Below are 26103 nucleotides of genomic sequence, written 5' to 3'. Positions count from 1 at the left end.
ATTGGTGCAGCTGCCTAAAAAGGACATTTACTGCCTCTGATTTTACATTTTGTCACACATACTCGTACACCCACCTCTTTTTGCCACATGTTAACGTTTAGTTCCTCTTATTGTATTTCCAAGAGATCAGATTAGATTTAATGTTTCTGCTAATTGTTTATTCTGTTGTTGAACATTAATTCCCAACTAAGCTGGACGCTTGCTTGGTCTTTCACAGCTTTTGAAATTAAAAGAGACTTTGAAGATTTTCTTAGTTCTTCTTATTCGTCAAAATTGTGACTTAGTGGTAATGAAGAGAACGCACACACACACAAACTATAACATCCTCCCACAATAAGGTGCCCCCACAAAACACCAATTTAGCCTTAATCTTCTTGTGGTAGGCAGGGGAGGGGTAGCAATAATTACTTTTCCATTCACTGCGTTCAAACATTCATGAGAAGATTTTAGTTTATTTTTGGCAAGGGGGCGGAAGACGGGGGGGTTTCGGCTATGGTGGAGTGGACAGATTACCCCCCCTGCGGTTGTGATTTGTGGTCACTTTTGTGACCACATTATCTTCCTTGGGGAAATTAACATTAACTATTCAAACTTAAATTACACCTCTAGCAAAGCACATAGACACTCAAAGTTTAAGAAGACGAGGAAGAAGATGATGATGAGAAAGAAGAACAATAATAACAACAGCAGTAGTTAGTCATTTTAACTTTCCCTAGCCAGTCATCAGCAAACCCAGTCATTCTGGCATTCAGCCATGTCCCAACAAAGGCAAAACGTATAACAAACAAATTTTCCAATCCCATTTTCTATGCGAGAGTGTGAAAGTGTGTGAGTTCTGAGGATAACTAGTTGCCTAGGAGTGTGTGCGTACGTATGGTTGGCTGTGTGCGTGTCATGTTCATTCGTGCATGCATCTGTCAGAATGCCTATCTTTGAGTTGGAATCAACTTCTATCAAAAATCTCATTTTCTGTGGGTCTAAGAAATCTACTAACACACACACCAGTTCCTTTGTGACTCTTGGCTTGGCCGCTTGACTGCTGAGCCTGCTGTCTGTCCACATTTCTTAAGACAAAAAGCAAATTCTTTCAAACCATCAAACTCCCTCATCTTATAGCATCATTGCTCTCATCGCCGTTATCAGTCATCTACAAAGGCCATGCAAACACTGGAAAGGCACTAAAACACCAACATACAACTTAACCCAATTTACACACACAGACACCTATAAAGAATCACAGGAATACAAAGGCTGCCATAGAATGTAAAACAATTACTCATAAATTGGTTTAAAGTATTTCTGCTGGATTATTTTTTGCAAAAGCTTAGAATGCAATTAAAATTAATACGCCTAACAAATGGAAATATAATTCATTATCTTCTCCAACCCATCACTCAAAGAATTCAATAAAAAATACAACATTTCAATGTAATAATTTATAACTTGTGGAAAGGGCCAACCAACAATCCTTCAAGAATAAAAATTAAATTAAATTAAATACAATTTTATTGGAAAATGAGGGAAAATTTCCATCCCTTCAATTAATAAAAAACCCATAAGACATACTTATGACTACATCCATTATGCCTTTAAAAGCTTGATCATAAAAAGTATTATGGAAACAACAACAACAAGAAACGTTTCACTTGAAGAATCCTTTAATTGGCCTTTACATTTTAATGAGGCTTTTACTAATGCAATTTTAAGACATAAGTTGTGGCATTAATTTAATTTATATTTAATTTCCAAAGAGCAAATTATAAATGAATTGAAAATGGTGCATTTTGAATTTTTCAATCCATATTTTTGCAAATATCGTATTTTTAAAATAGTCCACGCCTATTGAAGTCCTTGAAACATATTTTTAAAATAGTCCACGCCTATTGAAGTCCTTGAAACATATTTTTAAAATAGTCCACGCCTATTGAAGTCCTTGAAACATATTTTTAAAATAATCCACGCCTATTGAAGTCCTTGAAACATATTTTTAAAATAGTCCACGCCTATTGAAGTCCTTAAAACATATTTTTAAAATAGTCCACGCCTATTGAAGTCCTTGAAACATATTTTTAAAATAGTCCACGCCTATTGAAGTCCTTGAAACATATTTTTAAAATAGTCCACGCCTATTGAAGTCCTTGAAACATATTTTTAAAATAATCCACGCCTATTGAAGTCCTTGAAACATATTTTTAAAATAGTCCACGCCTATTGAAGTCCTTGAAGCATATTTTTAAAATAATCCACGCCTATTGAAGTCCTTGAAACATATTTTTAAAATAGTCCACGCCTATTGAAGTCCTTGAAACATATTTTTAAAATAATCCACGCCTATTGAAGTCCTTGAAACATATTTTTAAAATAGTCCACGCCTATTGAAGTCCTTGAAACATATTTTTAAAATAGTCCACGCCTATTGAAGTCCTTGAAACATATTTTTAAAATAATCCACGCCTATTGAAGTCCTTGAAACATATTTTTAAAATAGTCCACGCCTATTGAAGTCCTTGAAGCATATTTTTAAAATAATCCACGCCTATTGAAGTCCTTGAAACATATTTTTAAAATAGTCCACGCCTATTGAAGTCCTTGAAGCATATTTTTAAAATAATCCACGCCTATTGAAGTCCTTGAAACATATTTTTAAAATAGTCCACGCCTATTGAAGTCCTTGAAACATATTTTTAAAATAATCCACGCCTATTGAAGTCCTTGAAACATATTTTTAAAATAGTCCACGCCTATTGAAGTCCTTGAAGCATATTTTTAAAATAATCCACGCCTATTGAAGTCCTTGAAACATATTTTTAAAATAGTCCACGCCTATTGAAGTCCTTGAAACATATTTTTAAAATAATCCACGCCTATTGAAGTCCTTGAAACATATTTTTAAAATAGTCCACGCCTATTGAAGTCCTTGAAACATATTTTTAAAATAGTCCACGCCTATTGAAGTCCTTGAAACATATTTTTAAAATAATCCACGCCTATTGAAGTCCTTGAAACATATTTTTAAAATAGTCCACGCCTATTGAAGTCCTTGAAGCATATTTTTAAAATAATCCACGCCTATTGAAGTCCTTGAAACATATTTTTAAAATAGTCCACGACTATTGAAGTCCTTGAAACATATTTTTAAAATAATCCACGCCTATTGAAGTCCTTGAAACATATTTTTAAAATAGTCCACGCCTATTGAAGTCCTTGAAACATATTTTTAAAATAGTCCACGCCTATTGAAGTCCTTGAAACATATTTTTAAAATAATCCACGCCTATTGAAGTCCTTGAAACATATTTTTAAAATAGTCCACGCCTATTGAAGTCCTTGCAAAATATTTTTAAAATAATCCACGCCTATTGAAGTCCTTGCAAAATATTTTTAAAATAATCCACGCCTATTGAAGTCCTTGAAAAATATTTTTAAAATAATCCACGCCTATTGAAGTCCATGAAAAATATTTTTCAAATAATCCACTCCTATTGAAGTCCTTGAAAAATATTTTGAAAATAAACCACCCATATTCAAGTCATTGAAAAATATTTTTAAAATAGTCCACGCCTATTGAAGTCGTTGAAAAATATTTTCAAAATAATCCACGCCTATTGAAGTCGTTGAAAAATATTTTCAAAATAATCCACGCCTATTGAAGTCGTTGAAAAATATTTTTAAAATAATCCACGCCTATTGAAGACGTTGAAAAATATTTTTAAAGTAATCCACGCCTGTTGAAGTCCTTGAAAAATATTGTGAAAACAATCCACGCCTATAGAAGTCCTTGAAAAATATTTTTAAAGTAATCCACGCCTGTTGATGTCCTTGAAAATATTTTTAAAATAACCCACGCCTATTGAAGAGCTTGAAACATATTTTTAAAATAATCCACGCCTATTGAAGTCCTTGAAACATATTTTTAAAATAGTCCACGCCTATTGAAGTCCTTAAAACATATTTTTAAAATAGTCCACGCCTATTGAAGTCCTTGAAACATATTTTTAAAATAGTCCACGCCTATTGAAGTCCTTGAAACATATTTTTAAAATAGTCCACGCCTATTGAAGTCCTTGAAACATATTTTTAAAATAATCCACGCCTATTGAAGTCCTTGAAACATATTTTTAAAATAGTCCACGCCTATTGAAGTCCTTGAAGCATATTTTTAAAATAATCCACGCCTATTGGAGTCCTTGAAACATATTTTTAAAATAGTCCACGCCTATTGAAGTCCTTGCAAAATATTTTTAAAATAATCCACGCCTATTGAAGTCCTTGCAAAATATTTTTAAAATAATCCACGCCTATTGAAGTCCTTGAAAAATATTTTTAAAATAATCCACTCCTATTGAAGTCCTTGAAAAATATTTTGAAAATAAACCACCCATATTCAAGTCATTGAAAAATATTTTTAAAATAGTCCACGCCTATTGAAGTCGTTGAAAAATATTTTCAAAATAATCCACGCCTATTGAAGTCGTTGAAAAATATTTTCAAAATAATCCACGCCTATTGAAGTCGTTGAAAAATATTTTCAAAATAATCCACGCCTATTGAAGTCGTTGAAAAATATTTTTAAAATAATCCACGCCTATTGAAGACGTTGAAAAATATTTTTAAAGTAATCCACGCCTGTTGAAGTCCTTGAAAAATATTGTGAAAACAATCCACGCCTATAGAAGTCCTTGAAAAATATTTTTAAAGTAATCCACGCCTGTTGATGTCCTTGAAAATATTTTTAAAATAACCCACGCCTATTGAAGTCCTTGAAAAATATTTTTAAAGTAATCCACGCCTGTTGAAGTCCTTGAAAAATATTTTTAAAATAATCCACTCCTATTGAAGTCCTTGAAAATATGTTTAAAATAATCCACGCCTATTGAAATCCTTTTTTTTATATTTTTAAAATAATCCACGCCTATTGAAGTCCTTGAAAAATATTTTTAAAATAATCCACGCCTATTGAAGTTCTTGAAAAATATTTTTAAAATAATCCACGCCTATTGAAGTCTTTGAAAAATATTGTGAAAACAATCCACGCCTATAGAAGTCCTTGAAAAATATTTAAAAAAAATCCAAGCCTATTAAAGTCCTTGAAAAACATTTTGAAAATAACCCACGCCTATTGAAGTCCTTGAAAAATATTTTTAAAGTAATCCACGCCTGTTGAAGTCCTTGAAAATATTTTTAAAATAACCCACGCCTATTGAAGTCCTTGAAAAATATTTTTAAAGTAATCCACGCCTGTTGAAGTCCTTGAAAAATATTTTTAAAATAATCCACGCCTATTGAAGTCCTTGAAAATATTTTTAAAATAATCCACGCCTATTGAAGTCCTTGAAAAATATTTTTAAAATAATCCACGCCTATTGAAGTCCTTGAAAAATATTTTTAAAATAATCCACGCCTATTGAAGTCCTTGAAACATATTTTTAAAATAATCCACGCCTATTGAAGTCCTTGAAAAATATTTTCTGAATAATTCATGCCTATTGAAGTCCTTGAAAAATATTTTCTGAATAATTCATGCCTATTGAAGTCATTAAAAATTTTTCGAAATTGATCCACGACCATTATTGTCCTTGAAAAATATTTTGTAAATAATTCACGCCTATTGAAGTCCTTGAAAAATAGTTTTAAAATAATCCACGCCTATTGAAGTCCTTGAAAAATATTTTTAAAATAATCCACGCCTATTGAAGTCCTTGAAAAATATTTTTAAAATAATCCACGCCTATTGAAGTCCTTGAAATATATTTTGAAAATAATCCACGCCTTTAAAGTCCTCGAAACAATATTTTTTCTTTTGAACAATATTTTTCAAATATCGTGGATTTTTTAAACAGTATTTTCTCAAATGTTGTGCATTTTTTAAACAATATTTTCTCAAATATCGTGGATTTTTTAAACAATATTTTTTCAAATATCGTGGATTTTTTAAATAATATTTTTTCAAATATCGTGTATTTTTTAAACAATATTTTTTCAAATATCGTGGATTTTTTAAACAATATTTTTTTAAATATCGTGGATTTTTTAAATAATATTTTTTCAAATATCGTGGATCTTTTAAACAATATTTGTTTAAATATCGTGGTTTCTTTAAACAATATTTTTTTCAAATATCGTGGATTTTTTAAACAATATTTTTTTAAATATCGTGGATTTTTTAAACAATAGTTTTTCAAATATCGTTAATTTTTTAAACAATATTTTTTCAAATATCGTGGATTTTTTAAACAATATTAGTTCATATATCGTGAATTTTTTAAGCAATTTTTTTCAAATATCATAGGTTTTTTTAACAATATTTTTTCAAATATCGTGGATTTTTTAAACAATATTTTTTCAAATATCGTGGATTGTTTACACAATATTTTTTCAAATATCGTGGATTGTTTACACAATATTTTTTCAAATATCGTGAATTTTTTAAACAATATTTTTTTCAAATATCGTGAATTTTTTAAACAATATTTTTTAAATATGGTGGATTGTTTACACAATATTTTTTTAAATATAGTGGAGTTATCCTACTTTTCTGATGGTGATTTCATTGAACTTCACCCCCGCTGTGATAGTTTAAACTGAGCTATTGTCTTTCACATTAAATTGGTTCATTGTTGTTGCTGTTGCTGTTTTATATTTCTAAGGATTTAGTTGTTGCTGTCACTTTGCATTGCTTTGAACGAACGCCTCTGGTTTGTGTTATCATATTTTTCAAATCTTAACTATCCAGTCCATATTCCTCATTTCGTTGTACTATTGTTGTTGCTGCAGTTGCTTGGTTTCAGTTTGTTGTTTTTTTATTTATTGGTTGTTATCTACTTTTTACCATAACATCATCCATTCGAGTCGTAAAAACGTAGAAAATATTCATAGATGTGCATAGGGACGAGAAAGGATGCTTGTTTTAACAGGAGACTATAGAGGAGGGTTTGTGGGTGTCTGTTTAAACAAGGCTGGGCAAATAATGCGAATTGAGGTTATACCTAGGTATAAAATGTATGGATAGACAAAAATATATTTTTCAAGGATTTCAACAACATTTAAAACATATTTTTCAAGAACCGCATTTTAAAAAGTGTTTTCGAGGATTTCAACACTTGTCGATTTTTTTTAGTATTTTTCAGGAATTTTAATAAGCGGCGATTTGTTTAAACATTTTTAAGGATTATAACAAGCGGCGATTTTTTATTTTAATATTTTTCAAGGATTTTAATATGCGAGGACTTGGTTTAATATTTTTCAAAGATTTCAACAAGCGTGTTTTTTTAAATATTTTTCGAGGACTTTTCAGCAAGCGTCAATTTTTTTAAATATATTTAAATATGTTTCAAGGAATTCAGCAAGCGTTATTTTAAAAATATTTTTCATGAACTTCAGTAAGCGTTATTTAATATTTTCAAGGACTTTAATAGGCGTGGATTATTTTCAAAATATTTTTCAAGGACTTCAATAGGCGTGGATTAATTTCAAAATATTTTTCAAGGACTTTAATAGGCGTGGATTTTTTTCAAAATATTTTTTAAGGACTTCAATAGGTGTGGATTTTTTTAAAAATATTTTTCAGGGACTTCAATAGACCTGTATTATTTTCAACATATTTTTCAAGGACTCCAATAGGCGTGGATTATTTTAAAAATATTTTTCAAGGAGTTCAATAGGCGTGGATTATTTTCAAAATAGTTTTCAAGGACTTCAAAGGTGTGGACTATTTTCAAATTTTTTTCAAGGACTCAATAGAAGTGGATTATTTTAAAAATTTTTTCAAGGACTTCAATAGGCGTGGATTATTTTAAAAATATTTTTCAAGGACTTCAAAGGTGTGGACTATTTTCAAAATATTTTTCAATGGCTTCAATAGGAGTGGATTATTTCCAAAATATTTTTCAATAGGCATGTATTATTTTAAAATATTTTTCAAAGACTTCAATTTCAATGCAATTTTTCAAGGACTTCAATAGGCTTGGATTATTTTAAAAATATTTTTCAAGGGCTTCAATAGGCTTGCATTATTTTAAAAATAGTTTTTAGGGACTTCAATAGACCTGTATTATTTTCAAAATATTTTTCAAGGACTCCAATAGGCGTGGATTATTTTAAAAATATTTTTCAAGGACTTCAATAGGCGTGGATTATTTTCAAAATAGTTTTCAAGGACTTCAAAGTTGTGGACTATTTTCAAATTTTTTTCAAGGACTTCAATAGGAGTGGATTATTTTAAAATTTTTTTCAAGGACTTCAATAGGCGTGGATTATTTTAAAAATATTTTTCAATGACTTCAAAGGTGTGGACTATTTTCAAAATATTTTTCAATGGCTTCAATAGGAGTGGATTATTTCCAAAATATTTTTCAATAGGCATGTATTATTTTAAAATATTTTTCAAAGACTTCAATAGCCGTGAATTATTTTAAAAATGTTTTCAAGGCCTTCAAAAGGTGTGGATTATTTTAAAAATATTTTTGAAGGACTTCAAAAGGCGTGGATTATTTTCAAAATATTTTTCAAGGACTTCAATAGGCGTGGATTATTTTAAAAATATTTTTCAAGGCCTTCAGAAGGCGTGGATTATCTTAAAAGTATTTTTCAAGGCCTTCAAAAGGCGTGGATTATTTTAAAAATATATTTCAAGGACTTCAAAAGGCGTGGATTATTTAAAAAATTTCTTTCACGGCCTTCAAAAGGCGTGGATTATTTAAAAAATTTCTTTCACGGCCTTCAAAAGGCGTGAATTATTTTAAAAATATTTTTTAAGGACTTCAATAGTCGTGGATTAATTTAAAACTATTTTTCAAGGACTTCAATAGGCGCGGATAATTTTTAAAATATTTTTTAAGGACTTCAATTGTTGTGGTAACAGTGTTTTTGTTATGTTTATTTGTTCGTTCCTCTGTTCAATCTGGCTCTGGGTCTATCTCCAGTTCCAGAAAAGTGGCTGCTTCGATGGGATGTAGCCACATATCCACTGGAGTTAGATGGGTAGGTTTGGCGGGGCAGTTGAAAAGGTGTTGTGTGTCGTGCGGGCCCATGCCGCATACTGGGCATATGTCTTGCACGGCGCGATCGATTTCCGCCCAATACGAATTTAGGCGACTGCAATATCCCGAGCGTAGTTGAGCCAAAACTACTCTGGTTTGTCGTGGCAGCTGACGCTCCTCAGCTGCGATAGATGGAGGATGTACTCCGAGTACTTTATTCACACTATAATTGCTTAAGGCCTTGGCAACTGCGGCCGTGTGAATGCTATTCAATCCTGCTTGATATGCTTGTTGATCTAGGGGTTCTCTCCTGTATCGTTGGACCTCTCCCTCTAGAGCATGAATATCCTTCCTGATCTCCCTGAATGGGCCGGGCCTACCCACAAGATGGTGATTGGGATGGCTCACACGATAACATCGAAGCAGGTACTGCAACGAAAGCATCTCATTGTGTTGCTTTACAGGAAGAATTTTTGCCTCCTCATGTAGATGGTCCACTGAAGATTTGAGGAGGCACCCTGTCGCTGTTCTCAGGGCGGCATTCTGGCAAGTTTGAATCTTTTTCCAGTTCGAATCACATAATCTCGGGGACCAGACTGGAGCCGCATAGCTTACCACAGACCGACCTATCGCGTTATACGTGGCTAACAAGGTTTCTTTATCTGCACCGTAAGTGCTGCCGGCCAGGGACTTGAGGACCTTGTTCCTACTTTTCAACTTGTCGCAGATAGCTGTGGCGAACATCAGAAGGATTGGGCAATCCTCTGAAGCTGTGATTGGTGAACTCTCTGAAACTCGGCCAATCAGCTTTTTTATGATTGACGAACGTGCGGCGTTCAGAGGTGATGAAGTCTGGTGGTCTGCTAATGGAGACAATTATGGGGAGATGGTCTGATCCAAGGGAAATGACGGGTTGCCAGGTAACGTCATTTGTCAGACCAGGTGACACGATGGTTATGTCAGGCGAACTGTGACACTCTCCTCTAATTCTGGTAGGGGCGTCCTCATTGACGGTGCAAAACGTAGAGCTATCAATCTGATGATGAAGTCTGGTGGTCTGCTAATGGAGACAATTATGGGGAGATGGTCTGATCCAAGGGAAATGACGGGTTGCCAGGTAACGTCATTTGTCAGACCAGGTGACACGATGGTTATGTCAGGCGAACTGTGACACTCTCCTCTAATTCTGGTAGGGGCGTCCTCATTGACGGTGCAAAACGTAGAGCTATCAATCTGCTCAGCCAGCGCTGTACCTCTCTGGTCGTTTCCGAGGGCCGAATGCCACATCTCATGATGCGCATTAAAATCCCCCAGGACCAGACGATTATGACCTTGCAAGAGCGGGCTAATGACAGGCCTATAATCAAGGATACAGCTATTTCTCGGCGAGATGTATACATTCAGCAACTCTATCTCGGCAGCTCCACACCTGACTGCTACCCCCATACATTCCATGTACAAGTCATTAGAGACAGGCTCAAGCGAGATAGGTCTGTATTAGACAGACTGGTGCAATAGGAAAGCCAATCCCCCACCTCCACTTCTGGTGCGATCTTTCCTCAGAACATTGTAACCATCACAATGCTCTAAGCTGTGGTTGTTGTTCAGCTTGGTTTCCTGCACCGCCGCGACCTTGATGTTCTTCCGACTCATAAAATCTACTATCTCCTCGATCTTACCTCGGAGTCCATTGCAATTCAATTGCAAAAAGGCTGCATTTTCGGGGATTGGGACAACAACGGCTGGTGTTAAAGGTTGCGTGTGCGGTTGTTGTCGAGGGGACTGCGGGGGAGTTTCGTAATCAGACGACGAGGGAGTCTCGTAATCCGACGACGACTCACTGGGGACTGTGTTCACACAGCATGCTGCAACATAGTCCTTGTCGTAGTCCCTCACGTGGACGAGTCCAGAGCAACCCCTTAGATGCACCCACTCCTGACATATATTGCATCTCACCGAAGGTTGGATGTGGGTAAAGATGCGGATGTGACAAACTGAGCACAGATATATTGGTCCTGGGTTTTCCTCCGTCCCGGCCCGGACCAATAGAATTCGGAGCAGGCATTCCGGGATATGCTGCTCCCAATACAGAAAAACGAAACAAATACGAACATGTACACACTGAGGTGGCAGCCGCTGGCCGGAACATTGGTTTTGTGTTGTTCCGGGTCAATCCGGTACGAAAGAACCCGCTGCCGTGGGATTGTAAGGGCTTCAATAGGCGTGAATTATTTTAGAAAGATTTTTCAAGGTCTTCAATAGGCGTGGATTATTTTAGAAATATCTTTCAAGTACTCCAATAGTCGTCGATTATTTTAAAAATATATTTCAAGGCCTTCAGTAGGCGTGAATTATTTTACAAATATTTTTCAAGGCCTGAAAAAACCGTGGATTATTTTAAAAATATTTGTCAAGGCCTTCAAAAGTCGTGGGTTATTTTCAAAATATTTTTCCTAATTATTTCTACCTTTAAAGGGCTTCCCTCCTACGTTTTCGACCCGAGGCCAAATACAGTATATTTTTCATACCGCCCATCTCCATGGTTGTTTGTTTGTGTCTCTCTGTCCGTTCATTTTTTATTTTCTTCTCCATTGTTGGAAAATATAATTTATCCAAATGTTGAATTGTTGTAAAGCATGAATATGGATCTGTTGCAAAGATACAAAAATACACAGATGGACAGACATTGCTGAAGGATGAACAAATACAACTTGCCATAGATAGGCAGGCAGGCTACTTTGAAACTGTGACAATCGGCCAGTAGTAACAGTCAGTAAGTAAGGCCAGTGGCAGCAGCATACTCCCTCCACACTCACACACACAGACATACCTTTCTATCATTGTAAAACATTAATCAAAATGTAGATTTTAAATGTCAAACTTTTCTCTGTGAACACAACAGCCGAACAACGGCAGGCATGGCAGGCAACAACATCATCAGGCAAAAAATTGTTAAAGATAAATAATCGAATCGTGTGAAGCCTGCCATTCCATGGCAGACCATGTGGTCCGCAGACGAAACAAAGTGAATGAAATTAAGGCAAAATAGAAATGATGTGGCAAAGAGGGAGAACGGACAAGAAGAACCACAAAAACTGAACGAATTCCAAACCAAAGATATTACCGCCAAACAACAGCATTCAAGCAAACAGCCAATCAGCCTTAGTGGTCGGACTTTTAATGGTAAAGGGTGTCAATGATGAAGCTAAGTTGGGTGGGTTTGTGTGAGTGGGTCAAATTCCATTTCCCAAGCTAGTCAAACATTTGAAGGCTATAATAGTGGAATGCTAAGGCTAATATTTTCGCTATTGCTGATGGTGATGATGATGTGGCGCCCAATGGTGTTACCGAATATTTCGTTTTAAAATGAAAACCGAAATGTACATTCTTTTGCCTTTGTGTTTTCGTAATTTTCTATTCTTTCGCACCTCTTCTGGTGGTATTGTATTCCCAGATATTCTTCTTTTCCATCAGCATCATCTTCAATGGCAATGCTTTTGTGTTTTCTTTATATTCCCCATTTATGAGGCTGATCTTCTAGAATTGCTCTTTCATCTATTGGCCATAAAGCGACCATTTTCATACATTTATTATTGTTGGCCTTGAAGTACAAAAACAACAGCAACAACAATACCAACATAGCTGTGAACACAATTCACAAAGTGTACCAAAAAAAAAAAACACAAAAAAGAAACCCAACTCAAATAAAGAAGATTTTTGGTGTTAAACACAATTTGATGAAGCTTATAATTTATGGTTTTAAAATAAGTTGTTAAGCAAATATTCTGTTCCTTTTAATATGTCTGTATGTTAGTGTGTGTCTGTGTGTGTGAGTCTCTCGATGTTTATATAATAAGGGGTTAAAAGATTAGGCTGACACAATGGGGAAGTAATAGCATTTTTCAACGACTAGCAGACGAAAAAAGTAGCTCAAAAGATTGTTTATTAAATAACATCAGATCGTTCTTCGCATCAGAAGAGGATTTTTTAAAGAATGTGAATTGAAACTTTCAACTGTGGACAAATCGAATATCGGCTATACACCGAAAATCCTGTTCCCCAAAAATTATGTATTCAAAGGATTTTTTGGACGTATGAACTTGCTGACAAAAAGATAGATTTGGATTAAAGCTCAATAGTGTTGCGGAGGTGGTACCTGGAGGAATGAATTACATTGTCTATATTAAAGTTAATTACAGTTGTTTACCGTATAATTTAGAGCTTTTGGACTAGTATATTCAGGAATCATAGACTTACCCAAGAAAAACATAATATCGCTGTAAAAAGGATCACAAAATGTACCTTCTGTAAAAAATTACAAAGGATCATCGAACAGGCCTTATACTGCACTTAAACAAAATGTTGAACTTTTGTGAAGAAAGTACCATTAAGCGTGGAACAATGGGTAATTTTCTAACTTAAACTAAGCTTAGACTAAATATTTCGAGATCCAAAGTATGGACCAAATCGATTGCACCGTTTAAGTAATATCGCGGGTATCATTTTAGCGAATATTTTCGAACATTTGGGGGGAGGTGATGAAAGGATTGGGCCAATGAGAACTATCTTCATCATCGAATATTGAGAGAAATATTAAGATATGCAAAAATTTGGTTCTCCACACTACACATGGTGGCTGCAGGGGTATTTTACAGCTTTCGGCTCATTTTCACAGGACGTATGAACTTGCCTCCCAACAAAATTTGTAGTATATCATAATAGGGTCCTCTACCCCCGTCAGGGGTAACAATCTTGACGCGATGCGGGGGCTTAGGTCACAATTTTCTGTGCTCGACATGTCATTCTGAATGACGACCTAATATTCATTCTATATGGCATCCTGCACATTCTGAATGAAGACCTAGTATTCATTCTACATGACATCTTGAACACAGAAAAGTGTGACTGACCAAAGGTTATCCACTTTTGTCACAACCCAAGCAGGCGAACTGATAATCCACAGCTCACCTTTAGGTGAGTGACATATATATACACTTTTAAGATCAAGGTGATGGAGTTGTGCCGAGGATCTGAATGGCCGACAAGTGTCTAAAGAAGTCTGGTCGCTAGCAACTCCCCCTCGACGCCAGGGCACGGGTCGGGGGTACTTATAATTAGCCTAGTCTGCGCAAGCCGTCACTGCGTACGATGGTCCATCCCTTACGGCACACTCGTGGGAACAATCTATGGAAAAAAATACTAAAAAAACAAACAAAAACCAAACCAAAACTACCCCTCGGATGCAGTGTGGCAACTCTTCCGAGGATGAACTTTTAGCCTCCAGCCAGGAGCTGGCAGCTAGCCAACCAAGTGTAGTCAGCACTGCAAACAGCTCTGACTCACTTCAGCAACATAAAACAAACACACAAACTCTGACCGTCACTGAAGATGGTCAGTCTAACAAAAAGAAAAAAAGCCCGTCCGACGTTCGTAAGGCCCTGTACCAGAAGGCAAAGTATATTCTCAGCAAAATTGCTAAGAATGCTGCAGAAGGTACAGTCCATGAACGGGATGAAGAAGACAAAATTACCTACACCAAAATCGTAGAGGAATACGAAAAAGCTAAAGCCTCTAAAAATGATCAACCAACATCCTCCAAGCGTGAACGCTCTCGCACAGAGGACAACAAGCCCGCAAAGAGGAAAAAGTTAAAGCATAACACCACTGCCTCTTCAACAATAAAACGCCCATTCAACGAAGTCGTTAAGGATAACCTGATGGTTGCCGTGGCCAACGACAAGAATGACAAGCTGTCCCCTATCACCACAGCGGAATGGGGCATGGTAGAAACAAAGTTGTCAGAACAAGTTATGGAACATGTTTTCGCAAACGACGATTCTCCTGTGCCCCATTTCGACTCTAGCGAGGTACACCGTGGTTATAGGGTAATCAAATGCATGGACGAGTTCTCAAAAGGATTCTTGGAGAAATGTATCGCAAAGATCAGCGATGCCTGGGAAGACATCAGCCTGCGGCTGATACCAGCCCAAGATATCCCTATGAGACCTCGAGCCAGAGTTTGGTTGCCCAAGATAGACTGCGACGGCCCCAAATTACTGCAAGGTCTGGCGAAAATGAACAAAGACGTTCCAATGGATGAATGGTCTGTAATCGCCATAGAACCACCCAATAATAATAGCATGAGCTTGGTTCTCTCGATAACAGAGGCCGGAGTAGAGGCACTGGAGAGACTAGGCAACAAACTGTTCTTTGGCGTAAGGGAGGCCAAAGTTAAGATATTACGCCCACTTGGCCCGAACGGAGAAGACGATGGTGTTGACGTCGACGATGCCGAAAAGCTGCTCGATAATATGCAGCTAGAGGGGCCATCCACATCATCCCCTCATTAAACTATGCTTAAGGTCGTTCAGATCAATCTGAAGCACTCTAGGGTAGCTTCAGATAACCTGAGGATCCTTCTGGTGGAGAAGGATCTAGACATAGGCATTATACAAGAACCATACGTCTTCGAGAATGAAGTAAAGGGACTTGATAGCAGAGAATACAATACATTATACATGAAGGATAAAGGTAAGCCAAGATCATGTCTAATTGTTAAAAAAAACATAAATGCATTTCTGTGTCCTCAGTATAGTACAGCGGACTTCACCGTGGCAAGAGTGGAACTGAAAAATGGTAAACAGTTCTTTATCGCATCCTCTTATATGGCCCACTCAAGGGAAGCACCACCAAGCGAGGTCTGGGACACCTTGGGGGCCATACACCCACACAACACCATTATCATTGGCTGCGACGCAAATGCAAGACATACCCTGTGGGGTAGCTCTGAAATCAACGACAGAGGTGAGTCAGTTTTAGATTTCATTAATACTAACAATCTCACTATATGCAATAGAGGTACTAACCCAACCTTTGTATTTCCAAGCTCGGATAACTTTAGGGGATGGCAAGATGTCATTGATCTAACCTTAGTATCCGATAAACGACATATTGAAATTGCTAATTGGATGGTATCCGATAAGAATTCTTTCTCAGATCACAATTGGATACTATTTAATATATCTGAAAAAGAAACGCCAACAAATTGCTTTCGCAACCCCAAAAGAACAAACTGGGAGAAATTTAATAGGGTTTTAAAAGATAAACTCCCCAGCTCTCCTCAAAAAGGCGACACTACAACATGTATTGACAAAGCTGTATCTATTCTGGAGAAATCACTAGACACAGCCTTTAAAGTATCCTGTCCAATGACACGATCGAAAAAACACTATCCACCATGGTGGACATCCGAACTCTCTAAACTGCGTAAAGAGTCACGGAAAGCTTTCAATGCCAGCTACCAAAGCGAATCCTGGCAGTCATACAAGGATAAGCTAAAGGAATACAAAAAAGCCATAGCCAAAGCAAAAAAGCAATCATGGGTTGATTTTTGCGGATCGTTAGAAAATACCAAAGATACAGCCAGACTAAGCAAAGCTATGGCAAAAGGTCATTCGAATCCTACCTATATAAAGAGAAACAACGGCACCTGGTCCGAAAACTCAGCCGAATCTCTTGAAATCCTTCTTACCACGCACTTCCCCGGCTGCTCGGACAGTACCGAAGAAATGCGACCCATTACAGCTGTAGATAAAAACAACAGTGAAGTTGATAAGATAATAAGTCCCCTACAAATCTCCAGGACCAGATGGAATCATACCAAAAATGCTACAATGTGCAGAGGAAATAATAAATCCTTGGCTAGTATACATCTATAGTAGATGTATCTCCCTTAACTACGTTGCAACGAGTTGGAGACAGGTAAAGGTTGTCTTCATACCCAAAGCAGGAAAACGTAGTCACGAAAATGCTAAAGACTTCAGACCAATAAGCCTTTCATCATTTCTACTTAAGACGCTCGAAAGACTCATCGACGTGTATATTCGAGAAAAGATGGAAAACTCAAACATCATATCTTCTAGCCAACATGCCTATATTAAAGGGCGCTCGACGGATACAGCCCTACACGAAGTCGTTAGGACTATAGAGAAGTCCTTAGAGCACAAACAATTTACTCTAGCTGCTTTCCTGGACATAGAAGGTGCCTTTAACAACGTCAGTACATCAGCTATAAAACAAGCACTAGATAACTTCGGCGTGGAATCACTCATCAGTAGTTGGATTACCACCATGCTGCAAAGCAGAGTTATTAATGCCACACTGGGAAACAGTACACTGTCAAAGCACGTGAACAGAGGAACTCCATCAACGTCATCAACGAAATTCTCAATAAACTTGACCACATGGGGATTAAGGTGGTTGCCTATGCGGACGATGTGGTAATACTCGTCTCTGGTTTGTTTCCGACCGTAATAAGTGACATTATGAGCGGAGCCCTGAGATCGCTAGATACTTGGGCCACAAGATGTGGTCTGGGAGTGAATCCAGGGAAAACTGAGATGGTGCTATTCACTACAAAGACCAAATATGCAATACCTAATCTCCCAAGACTGCGAGGTCAAGAAATACCCCTATCAGATCATGCCAAGTACCTAGGAATCATCCTAGATTCTAAGCTGTCATGGAAACGTAACGTGGAACACCGTGCTCACAAAGCAACTGTTGCATATTACGCATGTCGCAAATTGTTTGGAAGCCGATGGGGCCTCAAACCTAAAATGGTGTTATGGATGTACACCAGCATAATCAGACCAATTCTCACTTATGGAGCACTAGTGTGGTGGCCAGCAGTGGACAAGAAAATAACACAGAAAAAACTATACAGCATACAAAGATCTGCATGCATCGGGGCAACAGGGGCGATGCGAACGTGTCCGGCCGAAGCCCTCAATATAATGATGCACATTTTGCCAATTGATTTACACATCAAAGCAACAGCAACATGTAATGCAGTAAGACTCCGAGCTCTAGGTATGTGGAGAGACAGAACTTACGGACATGCGTGCATGCTTCAACAACTTCCGAAAGAAATAACAACCACTGCTGATTACTGCGTACCTACATTGGATTTTGATCAGCCTTTTGCAATCAAATTTCCAAGCAGAAGAGAATGGAGTAATGGATCACCATTGATAGCATATGACACTAAGGTATACACGGACGGCTCCAAGATGAAATGTGGAGTCGGATCCGGTGTGTTCTCGGACGAAGCAAACATACACACATCTACAAAGCTACCTGAGTACTGTAGTGTCTTTCAAGCGGAGATACTGGCAATAAAGGAGGCCTGTACTGAACTTTTACAGCATCACACAGCAAACTCAATAGGAATCTTCGTCGACAGTCAAGCGGCGCTCCTTGCACTAAAATCCAACGCTGTCACATCAAAGCTAGTGAAAGATTGTAAAGAAGAACTTGCCAAACTAGGGCGTCTGTCAAGAGTAGTTCTCACCTGGATCCCGGGCCACAAGGGACTTGTTGGGAATGAAAAAGCAGACGAGTTAGCTAGAGCAGGATCCGCCTCTAACGAACTCCCAAAGGCATCAGTCGCAATTCCAATGGGAGTAGTTAAAGGGGATATCTTCAAACACTATCTATCACTGGCTGAAAGTAGATGGGACAAAACGGCAACATGCAAGATATCAAAATTAACGTGGCCTCAATACAACGCCAAACGAATTAAGTTCCTAATCAATCAAACGCGACGGAACCTTGCAAGACTTATTGCAGTGTTAACCGGTCACTGGGCAATTGGTAACCATGCAAAACGTTTAAATCTACCGCACAATGACCACTGCCGTAGCTGCGGGAATGAAGAAGAGGAGGAAACTGTTGAGCACCTCCTCTGTTCCTGCCCTGCACAAATGCAACGACGATTCAAAGCTCTAAGACAACCGTTCCTTCGTGATATCACAGAGATAACAGAAGTAGGTCTGGGAGACCTTCTGCGATTCCTCAACTCATCAGGCTGGATTTAACTGTCAACATGCAACAACGAAATAGCAATCTCTGAACGAGTGGTGTGGTTTTTCAAAACGGTATCTCTAACATACTAATTGAGGCTATAAAGTATGGCCACCACGTAAACCAACCAACAAGGGTCCTCTAGTGCAACCTGTTTCAAGAAAAATTTAAATGATTCAAGAAGATGTCTTAAAATGCACTGTTTCGAAATTTTGTGTTGGAGGCACCCGAAGGAGTGGACCGATATAATCCACATTGGCAACTGATCTATGTCTCGCAGAAATATTACAATAAGAAAAGTATGGACTAAATCGGTTACTGCCCTCGAGAGTTATCATGCACACCAAAGTTTTGAACTTTTGTGGGGGAGGTACCCGAAGGAGTGGCCCGATATGACCTATCTTAGAACTTCATCTAAGTTTGAAAAAAAATATTGTTATTTTCCCACAATCATCCTAGAAGGGACAAAGGTGAATTCTCTCATGGCCTGGAAATTGAACCGCAGACCTTCTGAGTGCAAGGGGGGTGCATACCACTGCACCATTATTTTGATGAGGTACATTTAGGTCGTATGAAGGTGTATATTCTAAAGGCTATGGGTATAACAAAGAAGAAGAAACATAGACCTCTAATACCCCAAAGGTTTGACGGATATAATCTGAGAATCTTCACCTTTAAGATCTGGACTCTTTATTGAGAATGTGCAGTTTACGCATTGGCATTAAAGGTGGCATTAAAGGTGATGCACTGTATTATTGTTGCCATGACATAAAGCATTAGTTTAGCTGCGATTTTTTAGTTAGTCAGAGGTTACAACATCTGGTCTTTAACTTCACCAAAGTGACTGAATGAATTGCTACAATACGGATAAAAGCAAAATTCGTCAAAATCAACTTTATTTGCGCTCATGCTCTCACTGAAGGCATGGACGAACAGACCAAGGATATACTTTACGAGGGCTTAGAAGAATCATAGGACCGTTGTCGTGCCCAAGACATTAAAATTATTCTGAGCAATTTTAATGCCAAACATGGAAAGGAGAATATCTTTAGTCCAACAGTACGGAAATTCAGTTTCCACAGTGAAACATCTGACAATGGAATGAGGCTGATAGACTTCGCAGGCGCGAAAAACATGGTAATTACATATACCAGATTTAAGAATCTCGAAGTCAACTGCGGGTACCTTCTTTTCTATAAAAGCCTCCTATTGAGGCCTTCAATACAGTAGAGACCTAAAACGAAGGCCTTCTATTCTATGGAAGCCTCCTATGAAGATCTTCTGTCCTATAGAAGCCTACCATGGAGGCCTTCTATCAATTAGAAACCTTTTATGGAGGTCTTCTACCCTATAGAAGCCTCCTATGAAAACCTTCTCTCCTATAGAAGCCTCCTATGGAGGCCTTATATTCTATAGAATCCTCCTTTGGAGGCCTTATATTCTATATTTGCCGACTACGGAGACTTTCTATTCTATAGAAGTCTTCAATCCTATAGAAGCCTTCTATGGATGCCTTTTATCCTATAGAAGTCTCCTATGAAGGCCTTCTATACAATAGAAGTCTCCTATGGAGGCCTTCTATACTATAGAAGTCTCCTATGGAGAAGCCTCCTTTAGAGACCTTCTATACTATAGAAGTCTGCTATGGTCCCCGCAATCCAGCAACAGGCTAGTATGTGAACATAAGCGGAAAAAGTGGCTAGAAGTGGTTCGAGGATATAGGGAGGACCACTCTCCAGCCTAGTTTGAAACGTTGGATAATCAACTATATGTGCGGACGCCAGTCGTTTGTGGAATTTAGAAATAAGAAATCCTAACCCCGTAGGGTGAAACAGGAAGTTCCCTATGGCGGGGTGATATCTGTGGTGGTCTGTGGTAGGCTATGCGGCGCCGACGTGGTATGCAAATGTTAGGGCTACGCAGTGGAAGAATATTCAAACTTGCCAAAATGCCGTCCTGAGGATTGCAACAGAGCGTCTCTTCATGACACCAGTGGTCCATCTTCATGAGGAGAAGGTTATACCGGTGCTTGGTTGTTATTGCAGTAAACAGCACAATTCAATGGACAAGCTCCCCCTCAGGCACGCTAGGAGAGATCTTAATGACGTAGACACAGAGAGAGAGGTCCAAAGGTATAAACATGAACATTTAGACCAGGGGTGCTCAGAATAGTTGGTGTATTAGTAGTGGTAAGACACTCTCCCCATTGCTTAGCAATGGCATATCAGAAATAAAGAGAGAATACGTGTGGTTTGTTTTTACGCTACCGTAAGGAAGCGAGCACCAAGGCTTTAGACCAACGAGCCTAGCAGGCAGACTTGGATAGCATTCACACTGATGCAGTCGCGCAGGCAATATAAAGATATAGTGTGAATACCATATTTGGGGACTACTCCCCCCATCCATGGCAGCAGAAGAACGCCAGCTGACAAGGCAAACAGGAGTGATTTGAGTCGAGTTAAGATGCGGACTATGCAGCCCCCTCAATTTGTATTGGGCCCGAATTGATGCCACGATACCCAACATATTGCTGGGCATGACGATTGGCACCACACGATACGCTACATTTGTTTACCTGCCCAGCTAACCCCATTCACCTGTCTCCTGATTCTTTATGAACGCAACCAGTCCAAGTTGCAGAATTTTTGAGTCTGGATACAGAAGTACCAGAACCAGATAACTGAAATAATACACGATCGAACATATTTGGGTCACTACAACAACACACATATCAGTGCATCCCGTTTCATATTTGCTCAATGATATGGGACCTACTTCTTATACCCTCCACAATAGGGATATAACCAAAAATATGCGGTGGTATTTTTGATATTTGCAAAAATTGAAAAAATGTTATAACCCTAATCCACAATAGTATTAAGTTTGTTTTACCGTTTGTAACGAGTTGAAATAATCATTTGCCATCCTTTTAAGTCAAGTTCGATTATGGGCTATATCGGTTAACGTTTTGGTATATCCCCCATATAACGGTACTTCCCAATTTTCGGTATTTTTAACCGAACTAGCTATAATTTAACATTTGAGGTTCTCAGTGGTCTCGAAACTTCTTCCTCTATCCCATTTTCGGAATTTGACATTTTCGGTCCCCGGCAGTCACAAAATTTCACCACCAAAACTTGCCAAGATAGGTCCACACATTGATTTAGCTCAAATATATAAAAGTACCACCTGGTTGAACACATTTTTGTCCCCTCCACCATAATATGAAGGGTATATTAAGTTTGTTTTTCGGTTTGTAACACATCGAACTAATCATTTGCGACCCTATAAAATATATATGGGGATTTTTGAGCGAAATCGGAAAAATTTTCAAGATGAGGTTTTTGATTTCCTTTATTTTTTCCTGTGGTGATGCTGCTCTTCAGCAAAACATTTTAGTATATTTTCAGAATTTTTTTGAGTAACGGCTCCAGAGATATCACGCCTTGAAAAAGTCAAATTCTGTAAAAACTATGTGCAAAGAAATACTCATAACTTCTTTAATATTGGTCCAAATAGAAAAAAAATCTTTTTTTGTATTTTTTTTTTGTTTTATCAGATATCTGATAAAAATAGAAACAAGTAAAAAGTCGTTAAGTTCGGCCGGGTCGAACTTTTTATACCCTCCACCATAAAATAGTCTTAATTAAAATGGAATAATTTGGGTCCTTTTACAATTTTAGGTGGAACAACTTTTCGATAATATATAGACTCCTACTTAGAGCTGGCAAAAAATCGATGGCACTATCAATAATATCGATTATTATTTAAAAATTCAATATCGATAGATAGTTTTGTCTATCGATATTATCGGAATAAAAATCCCTAACCTGAAATCCATTGAAATAAATAGAAATTTCGCTGCTTTTCGGTTATGTGTGTGTAAGAAAGTAAATCCGTGTGACTGTACACATTTTTCGGTAAAATAAAATATATTTTTTTACATTTTTCATAAAATAAAAGCAGTTGTTTATTCTCCTTTACATTTCTGTGAACAACTTTTGCATAATTTCAAGAAAATCATTTCCATTTCCGCCATTTTCATCTCCAAATTAATGGCGGTGACAACTGAACGATAATATCGATAGCAATCGATATTTTAAAACATTATATCGAAAATATCTAATGTTGAGAATATCGATGGTTTGCCAGCTCTACTCCTACTGCCACCCACTATTGCTTAAAATACACTGTGAACACAAATGTTGGGGACAGAGATAATTCCTTTTGGAGATGAAAGCCGTTGGTGTGTGTATATTAAAAACCCCGAAGGACAGATGCGCCGTGAGTCGAACTTCCGCGTTATGGAGTGATGAAGTTTTTGCGAGAGACCCTGTAAGCCATTTTTGTAGAGCACTTAAGCAACAGTGAACAAAGATATAACGCTAATTCCTGATGGCCCACAGGGTCTCTAACAAAAATTTCATCACGCCATAACGCGGAAGTTCGACTCACGACGGATCTGTCCTTCGGGGTTCATAATATACTCACCAAGGCCTTTCTTCCCCAAGAGGAATTTTCCGTGCCCCAGACTTTCACCTCCATTTTGTTGCACAGTGTTATCTAATCTAATCTAAAAAAATGTGTTCAGCTAGGTGAAAGGTACCACCTACGGGGCTATATCAAAGAGTCAACCTATCTTTAAATTTTTTGGCGGAAAAGTTTTATAGCTGCAGGGAACTTCAAGATTCAAATTGAGGGTAGTTTCATCAAAACAATGTAGACACTCAAAAATGGACCCATGTTGGCGAATTTTAGTGAAGAAATTTCGTGACCACTGAAAATTCCCGAAAATCGGGAGGTACAGTTATATGGGGGGATATACCAAAACATGGACCTATACTGACGATTATTTTTGAATAGACAAAATTGTAGCTAAAATTCTCAAAATACCGATCATTATATCTAGTTCGGTTAAAAATTGCAGCTAAAATTCTCAAAATACCGAAAATCGGGAGATACCGTTATATGGGGGCTATACGAAAACATGAACCTATGATGACGATGTTTCGTTGGAGATGTTTTATGACCACTGATAACCTCAAATGGAAAATTACAGCTAGTTCGGTTAAATATTGTAGCTAAAATTCTCAAAATACCGAAAATCGGGAGGTACCGATATATGGGGGCTATACCAAAACATGGACCTATGTTGACGATGTTTCGTGGAGATGTTTCATGACCGCTGAGAACCTCAAATGTCAAATTACAGCTAGTTCGGTTAAACATTTTAACTAAAATGCTCAAAATACCGAAAATCGGGAGGTACGGTTATAAGGGGGCCATACCAAAACATGGACCTATGTTGACGATGTTTGGTGGAGATGTTTCATGACCACTGAAAAACCTCAAGTGTCAAATTGCAGCTATTTCGGTTAAATATTGTAGCTAAAATTCTCAAAATACCGAAAATCAGGAGGTACCGATATATGGGGGCTATACCAAAACATGGACCTATGTTGACGATGTTTCGTGGAGATGTTTCATGACCACTGAGAACCTCAAATGTCAAATTGCAGATAGTTCGGTTAAAAATTGTGGCTAAAATTCTCAAAATACCGAAAATCTGGAGGTACCGTTATATGGGGACTATACCAAAACATGGACCTATGCCCATATCCTTTGGGATATAAGTTTGTTAATCACTAGGAACCCTAAGTGCCAAATTATAGCTAATTCGGTCTGCAAGTGTGGCGAAGAACGTCAAAATACCTCAAATCCGGAGGTACCGTTATATGGGGGCTATACGAAAGAGTGGACCGATATAGCCCATCTTCGAACTTGACCTGCCTATGGAAAAAAGACCTTCGAGTGCAAAATAGTTTGACAAATGGATTGGAACCACACGTTAAGGAGATCGAAGTAAAACCTGCTAAAGTGGGTCTGGCTGAAATCGGCGACAAGACCATGTTGATGGTATCGACCTGCAATGCGTCCATAGAACTCGAATCAACTGTGGAAGTTGACACTTTTAATTTTTAGGTAGTTAAAGACTTTGTTAACCTCGACACCTCAAAAAAAAACAGAACAAACAACATCAGTTGTAATATAAGAAGAAGAATAGGACTGGTTAGGGAGGGAGGGAAGTAGGGAGAAGTGAGAGAAGTCTCCTTGTCCCATCTGGGACGTTTGTGGAACAATTATTATTATAGGACTTGCTACCAGATGCTACTTTGGCTTAAGTAAGCAGTTGAAAACAAAGAAAACGCGGATACTACCCGAGCTAATATATGGTTCCGAAGTCTGGGTATGAGCAGAGAAGGCAGTGCTTGGTGTGTTTGAGAGAAAAATTCTTCCAAAGATATATGGGCCAATATGCGTTGGCTATAGAACGACATCTGAACGTGAGATAATGAACCTGCTAAATGGGGATATAACTAAGGGCCGCATTGCGGTACACACAGAACTGGAAAGCCAAGGCTTTTAAAGAGTAAACAAGTGGATGACGAGATCGAAAAGCGCGGTATTCCAAATTGGAAAAATAAAACAACAAATAAGGGGAATGGAAATCTTCTCTTAGTTCGGCTTATAGGACAAATGTTGGGTAGAAGGCCAACTAAGTTAGTAAGTAATTTGAAAATAATTTCCTTACACTAGTCCCTATACTTACTGAAATATATCCTTTTAGTTAAAAATTAGGTTTGTGTTATTACCTGCAAAGAAATAGACAAAATAGATGCATGAGAAAAAATGTGTAAATTTGAATTAAAATCTGAAGCATTGTGGCGTTTTTTTTTTATTGGGATAGCGTTTGCAATTTTGTTTTTTCAAAATAGTCTGGCTTAATCCCATTGTTGTTGTTTTAATATTTTAAAACAACTATTTTATTAGTGGAAAAGATTTGGCATTGTTCGCCAAGGGGTAAGGCAGGGAATTAAAATCGCCAAAGTAAAATAAATTAAATTGAAAATACAAATTGTGGCAAATTTTTAAAGTGGGCTTTCTCGGTCCATTTGCTCTAAGAGGGTCAAAAATGTATATTTCGAAGTGTAACAATTTTGAATCTGATTTTAATTATTTTTCTAAAGAAGTCTTATATGGCGTTTCTTCCTCTTCTTTTAAGAGACCTCACAAATCTATAAAAGTAAATCGTTAGGAAATCTTCATATATTCTCCATGTTCTCCTCCACTGTGCCCCTGGAAATGTTATTCAATTTAAAATTGGGTTTCTTTATTCAAACCACCCAAAACCACAGATGCTGATGTTGGTTGGTGCTGCTCCTGCTCTCGCTCCCGCCACTGATGATTCTGATGGTAAACG

The 26103-nt window shown here is 37.5% G+C and overlaps 2 protein-coding genes across 3 annotated transcripts in view; one reads left to right on the top strand and one right to left on the bottom strand.

The window, feature by feature from the left end:
• The window catches only part of DIP-gamma (Dpr-interacting protein gamma), a 501352-nt gene that overhangs the window by 151271 nt on the left and 323978 nt on the right, over window positions 1–26103 (bottom strand). The window lies entirely within an intron of this gene.
• LOC141390664 (uncharacterized) lies at window positions 14142–16280 on the top strand. The gene is made up of 2 exons (XM_073963612.1): window positions 14142–15509; window positions 15569–16280. The coding sequence occupies exon 1, from the start codon at window positions 14165–14167 to the stop codon at window positions 15326–15328; it is 1164 nt and encodes a 387-aa protein (XP_073819713.1). The 5' UTR covers window positions 14142–14164; the 3' UTR covers window positions 15329–15509; window positions 15569–16280.

Source organism: Musca autumnalis, unplaced genomic scaffold, assembly GCF_047663935.1.
Source record: "Musca autumnalis isolate F117 unplaced genomic scaffold, ASM4766393v1 scaffold_1, whole genome shotgun sequence".
Taxonomy (NCBI): domain Eukaryota; kingdom Metazoa; phylum Arthropoda; class Insecta; order Diptera; family Muscidae; genus Musca; species Musca autumnalis.
This window is presented reverse-complemented; position numbering and strand designations above follow the sequence as displayed.

Excerpts from the sequence above, each read along its gene's own strand:
- LOC141390664 (XM_073963612.1), top strand. The coding sequence starts at position 14,165 with ATGGAAAAAAATACTAAAAAAACAAACAAAAACCAAACCAAAACTACC.